Consider the following 6,190-nt stretch of genomic DNA (forward strand, 5'->3'; position numbering starts at 1 on the left):
ATGGGGGACGAGTTCAAGGTTCAGGCTGCAGAAATGGCCCCCCAAGATGGCACAGCTGAGGTCAGTCCCAACCAGCACCACGTCCGGCTGGTGAGTGGCTGCTCAGCTCTGCTCTGACCCCTAAAGATGGTCCTTAGTCCACGGGGGAGTCCGAGCAAACCTAGAGGGGAGTACAAGCTGGCGTGGCCGATGCCCGCTGCCAGCCACTTCTGTGTATGCGCTGCACTTAGGCTCTTGCCAGCCTCCCGGAGAGCTGTGCCCACGTGCCAGCTTCTACCGGAGACGCCCCTCTGCTCCGGCGACTCTCGTGGCGCTCTGCTGCTGCGTCCCAGCTGTCCGTGGTGTCTGAGAGACCCTCTGCCAGGTGCCAGAGCAGCCTGCACCCCGCCTCGGCTCGCGCTCCTCCTGCCGTCTCAGCTTGGACTCCCTCGTGTCAGCTCTGTGCCCCTGCCTGGGTTGCAGCAGATCCCCCGGGGTGGGACTCGGGCATGGCGGAGCAGGGCAGGGGCCCGCAGAGCGTGTCCCCCAAGGCCACTGGAGCAGAGCAGGGTGCTTCAACCTGGGCCAGGGGCCAGCAGCTGCACCGTGTGCTGCTCGGATGCACCGCAGAGCGCTCCAGGCTGGCTGGGCAGCCCCCAGGAGAGAGCAACAGCTCTGCCTCAGCGAGCAGCTCGGCTCTGCTCCACGTCGCGTCCATCACCCAACCCCTGTGCGCGCTGGAGGAGCCTGGCTAGGGCTGGTGCCTTCCAGCAGAGCAGGCAGAAAGGAAATCGTGTGCAGCAGACTGGAGCTGCCTCCATCCCCGCTGGCCTTGCTTCTTTGCCCCGTGGCTTCCCCCACACCTCGTGCCCGCTGCCGGCACCCCCTCCCCTCCACCCCTCACTGCTTTCGGCTTTCCAGCCTGAGAGGGGAGCATGACTGTGGTGCAGCTGCCTGCTAGCTAAGGTGAGACGATTCAGTGGATCAAGCACGAACAATGAGAGGCCTTTGGCCGTGCGCCTTGCTGGACAGGATGCTGGACGGCAGGGACCGCTCAGCGGGCTACACCCATGTAAACCCGGAGCCACTTCCCTGCAGTTTGCGGCAGGGAAGCCACGAGTTTGCTCCTGGCCGGTTGGGGATGAAATGAGTTTGCGGGCGGAGAGTGACGGGTGCCCGTGGGGCTTGCCACATAGACGTTGGTTGTGCCATGTGCCTGTGAGAGATGGGAGGAAGGTTTGCCCAGGTCCAAGCTGGAGCTGGGTCCTGTGTGTGGCTGGCTGCCATAGGAGTTCCTGCTGACCTCCCTACCCCATCCCTCATTGCAAGGCCTCACTTTTGGAAATTACTCACAAGCCACTGGTCCCAGCGGCAGTGCTGGGCATGCTGGGATGGGACCAGTGTATCTGGAGGAGCAGCCTGCAGTTCCCGGGCCATGCCTAGCATTAGTATGTGGTGACTTAAACCACTGCCTGGAGGAGTGAGGCCCCTGGCTGGGTCGTGGGCTTGCAGTGCATCCACGGGATCCTGCCCTCTCCCTGCCAGGAGCAGAGAGGCCCAGGGGCAGGTGGATCCGGGGAGCTCACCAAGGTGTACCTGGCAGGGGAGATCCCCTTTTCAGCCTTGAATGACTCGGAGGACCCGTCCCGACTGCGGGCAGGCTGATCCCTGCCAGAGTCTGCAAGTGCCTCCAAGTGGGAGGATCTTGGCGATGCAATTTATGGGCACGGGGGATTGCTCGTGGGGTTTTTTGGGCTTGGGGCAAGCGAGACGAGGGGGCATCTGAACTCTAAGACCTCCAGGGTTTGCATGCAAGATGCCTGCCATGGATTTGGGTGTATCTGAAGCCCCAGACTGAAGAGTCTGGGAGGGAGGAGACTTGCCGGTGGTAGCACCTCGCAGACGTGAACAATTGAGCTCTGCTCCGTCGATAGCATTTGGAACTGATCTGGCCCAAGACATGACATTTCAATGACCCCCCCCCCCCCAAATAAATAAGGTATCCCTCATAAAGGATATATTCATAGTTTCTAGGGTCGGAAGGGACCTGAGTAGATCATCAAGTCCGAGATATTAAGCTGGGGTTGGGTACGGTGGGTGCAGGGCAGCTTGGATCTACCCACTTTTCATAGACGTGGATCTACCGAGAGAGGTTAGGATCAACTTGCCTGGCGCTCGGACAAGACCGCTGGCACCTTAGCCATGCGCTTCCCCCCCTGCTTCCGTGCAGCAGCATCTCGTCCCTCCTCTGCCCAGTGAGGGCCAGATTTGGACTGGTAGGTGCGTTGCACGCTGTAATGATGCCATCCAGGGCCCGGTTCGCAATTCCCCTCCAACTGGTGCAGCTGCAGACACCAGCAGGCTCTAACGTTTTTGCTCCTTGGTGCAAGACACCGCCTGTTTCCAAGGCCACACAAAAGAGGCATAAAAAGCCCCATTTATCCTGCGCACATTCCACCCGCAAGGAATTTCTTCCCTGTAATATTTTGCAGGCCCCCTTCTTCCTGCCTCTGGCCCCTCATAAATAACCCATTTTCTCCGGGACGGCGCTGGGGGGGAAATGGGAAGCTGCTGAGTCTGTGCGAAAGGTGAACCAGCTGTAGCGGCTGGGCCCAGAGACACCAGCCAAGCTCTGGCAGCTGTGGGATGAAAGGGGAAATTGTGTGGCGGGCGGGAGTGGGGGGGCTCCGCAATGCTCCCTGCCTTGGAGGTGGGAGGGGGGCTTTCGGGCACCTCGAAACCGCTTGGCAAATTCAGTGAGGAAGGCCCCAATCCCAGGCTTGTGCCTCTTGCACAGCAGCGTGGGGGAGCTCTGCCGTGTGTATGCGTGTGCATGCACACGCGTGCTTTTCAATGACACATTAGCAACCCAGACATCCCCTCAGCTCCCCACAATTTCCTGTGAGCAGCAATCCCATGAATAATTCAGCAGCCCGTTTCCCACCCCCCTCGGTGATTTCCCAGCCTCATAGTTCACCGTGGGGGGTTCAATGGCTGAACAATTAAGGTTGCTCCCTACAGCACCCGGACCTGCGCCAAAGGCCACCCCAGCCCACCCAGCTGTCTGTGGGTGCCTGGCGGGGGGCTCGAAGACGGCTGGATCTGGTGCCGGCCCTCGGGGGTTGTCGGCAGCGGGAGCTGGCCTGTTTTAGCTGCGCTAAGCAGATGGGCAGCCGGGTCCGGAAGGACCTCGGAGCCTCGTTGCTCATAGCGGCAACCGCTGGTTGGTGCAGCTGCTGGCTTGTTTTAAAGGCATGAGATCAGCCCTTTCCCCAGCTGCCTGGAGGGCCTGGGGGCAACGTGGCAGCGCTAGTTGTGGCGGGGTAGCTCCTATACAATACCGTACTGTTGCAACCTCCGGAGTAGGGTGCCTCAAAGCCCTCGCACCCCCCCCCCTTGGACATCGCCCTGGGAGACGCGTGTCCTCGCTGGGGCATTAGGCAGTCAGCAGCAGTTCTTCTCTGTCGATCCCTGGCAGAAGCTACAGCCGTTGAGGCACCGAACATCTGGACTCAGTCCGACCTCCAGATGCCGTCTCAGTGGTCTAAAGGGAGGGCGGTAGGTCTTGGGCAGACTCCGCTCCTCCGTACTCTTGCCTAGGCATATGCATCAGAGGTCTTGGCGTGATGGTCACAGGGCTCCTGATAGGCAAATTCACCAGGCACCTGACTAGACCTCTTATGCATGCAGCACAAGCTAGAGGATTGATGGTTGCCTACAGTTTGATGGTGATGATGATGGCTTTAGCACTTTCAAGCTTCATCTGTGGCTTTGTGTAACCCCCACTTGGCCCGGTGCCGCCCTAAGAAAAGAGACAGTTCCCGCCTTTTAGTAACTTAAGAGTGTCCCAGGCTCGTCTTGCCATCCCGATGGGAATCTGCCTGCGTTCAGCCAAAGGGCCCACCGCTGACAACTTCAGTGGGGCAGGTTGGTGTCTGCTGGGTCCTGGGATTTCCTCACCCCTTGGGATGTTCCTTCCTTTCCTGCTATCTCCTGTCTGCGGCCAGCGCTGGCTTTGCTAAGGCACTGCTCTTTTTTTCTGCCCAGGCTGAGCAGGACTCTCCTTGCAGCTGCTGCTCCTGGAGGCAGCAAGGCCATTGCACGTTGCTTCTGTGCTCTCAACACCCACTGTTTGCTGGCACCTTGGAAGCATGGGGGAGGAGGAGGAGGAGGAAAGAGCCCAACTTGAACATGGAGGGGTCAGGAATGAAGTCCTGCAAAAAAAAAAAAAAAAAGGCAAGTTTGGGATGGGGGAAGAAACTGCCAGGGCCAGGAGCTAGGAGAGGGGGCTGCGGGAAGGCACAGAGGAGGACCAAGGTCACGTGGAGATGGGAAGGGGACGGCAGGACTGGAGGGCAGTGGAGTTGGGGCAGGGCCGGGAGGGTTGGGAGTCAAAGGCAGGGGCAGGAAGGTGGGAGGGGTATAGGGGCAGGGGTCTGACAGTGGGTGGGATGGGCAAGAGCACCAGAAGGGACACAGAAGGGGAGTTGCCCCTGCACCGGGTCCTTTGGCTACATGGTCCTTTGGCTGGACAGCCAGAAGTCATACTGGCCAGGCCAGGCCCTTGTGGGTAGTAGATGCAGGTACCAGGTCTAATGCGTTTGAAGGGCCCTTGGACTGGGTCTCTATTACATAGGTACAGTGAGTGCGAATGAAAGTTGTCTGGCCCTGCCTTTCCGGCAGCATCTCTTTTATTTGCTTGATTTTGTAACTTGAGGAGTCTTTAACACCCTATATGCTATATAGCTGGCTGGGAAGCTCAGCCAGGATCAGGGCTGTATTGTGCCAAGTCCATACTGAGAAAGGCCCTGCCCTGAAAGTCTTATCGTGCAAACAGACAAAATACTGATTTGCTCTCTACCCCAACAGCTGGGTGCAGGCTCTCCTTGTATCATAGTATCATCGTACTTAGAGTCAGAAGGGACCTAAACAGATCATCAGGTCCGACCCCCTGCCCCGGGCAGCAACGGGTGCTGGGGTCATATCATACCCATGTGTTCTGGGAAGGATCCCCGAGTAGGGGGCATCTCGGGGGAAGGAGGGTGCTTTCCCTTTGCCCTGCCAGAGCAGAATGAGGCCTTTATTGTCTGACCGGGCTTCTCCTAATGAACGTGCAAGCTCTGGGCAGCACAAGCCTTGCCATGGTGCATGCTCAGGTGCCGCTCCAGACCCACGGAGAAGCAGCAGGAATCGGTCGCAGGAATGTGCGACACCTCCGTCTTTCAGCCCCCGGTTCCTTTCCCATCACCTCCATCCTAGTCCGGCAATATTATTATTATTATTATTATTATAATGATTATTTCCTGCCACGGCAGGGGGTCGGACTAGATGATCTACTCAGGTCCCTTCCGACCCTAGAAACTATGAAACTATAAATGTGGGAGGTGGGGAAGGGAGGCGATGTGGGGGGAGTGGGACGAGGAGCTGGCTTTGCTTTGACAAGTGGGGATGAAGCAGAGGCATTGTCATCTGCAACAACACAGGGGCTTTGTGGAGGGACCCTGGAAGGGTCAGTGGCAGCTCTGTAACCCTATCCTCCTGCCCAAAGAAGGCTGACCCTCCCAGGTCAAGGGTTAAAAGAACTGGCTGGAAACAGTGTTGGAATCAATACCTGTGACTAAACCCCTGAAAAGAAAGATCTATTGCTCTGAATCCAATTTGTAGGCGGGACAGGGGCTGCTGATGGTTGGGGGGGTGGAAGCGTCACCCTCGTGGTTCATTATGGAGTCCTAGTTAGGTCCATGCCTTGTCTTGCCTAGTGCTTGGCTTTGATGATGAAGTAGCTGAAGGCCCTGCGACCACTGCATTGAGATGATGGAATAGCTGGGCGTTGACTAAGTTTCTATGCAAAGCGTCTGGGCACAGGGACATGTTACCCCAAGGCCAGCTAGCAAAGTGTGAGTTCCTCTGGTAACTGCCTGTGTGTGTGCTCTTACCCTGGAGCCAGTGCAAGGCAGGCTACTCCGCTTTCATATGTACTGCGGGATAAGCGCATACACATGGATTGTTACCCTGGCATCGCAGAGGTGCCATTAATTCGGAGACTAAATTACTGATGTAGCTGCATTTTCATGTGCCCAAACCTCAGATTTGGCTCTGACAAAGTGCAGGCAGCGTGAAGAGCTGCCCCAAGCCTTTCTGCACACGGTAGGATATCAGTCTAAATAAACAGGAGGCCTCCAGCGACCAGGGGCTTTGCTCAGCTTAGATC

General features: G+C 57.8%; 1 protein-coding gene across 1 annotated transcript in view; it reads left to right on the forward strand.

Moving 5' to 3' along the window:
- Positions 1 to 6,190, forward strand: part of LOC109320532 (repulsive guidance molecule A-like) — a 20,251-nt gene continuing 14,061 nt past the window's right edge. The window contains exon 1 of the mRNA XM_019550673.1: positions 1 to 90. Within this exon, the coding sequence (XP_019406218.1) occupies positions 1 to 90 (90 nt within the window). The remainder of the gene's footprint in view (positions 91 to 6,190) is intronic.

Source organism: Crocodylus porosus, unplaced genomic scaffold, assembly GCF_001723895.1.
Source record: "Crocodylus porosus isolate Cpor-Errol unplaced genomic scaffold, CroPor_comp1, whole genome shotgun sequence".
Lineage (NCBI taxonomy): Eukaryota > Metazoa > Chordata > Crocodylia > Crocodylidae > Crocodylus > Crocodylus porosus.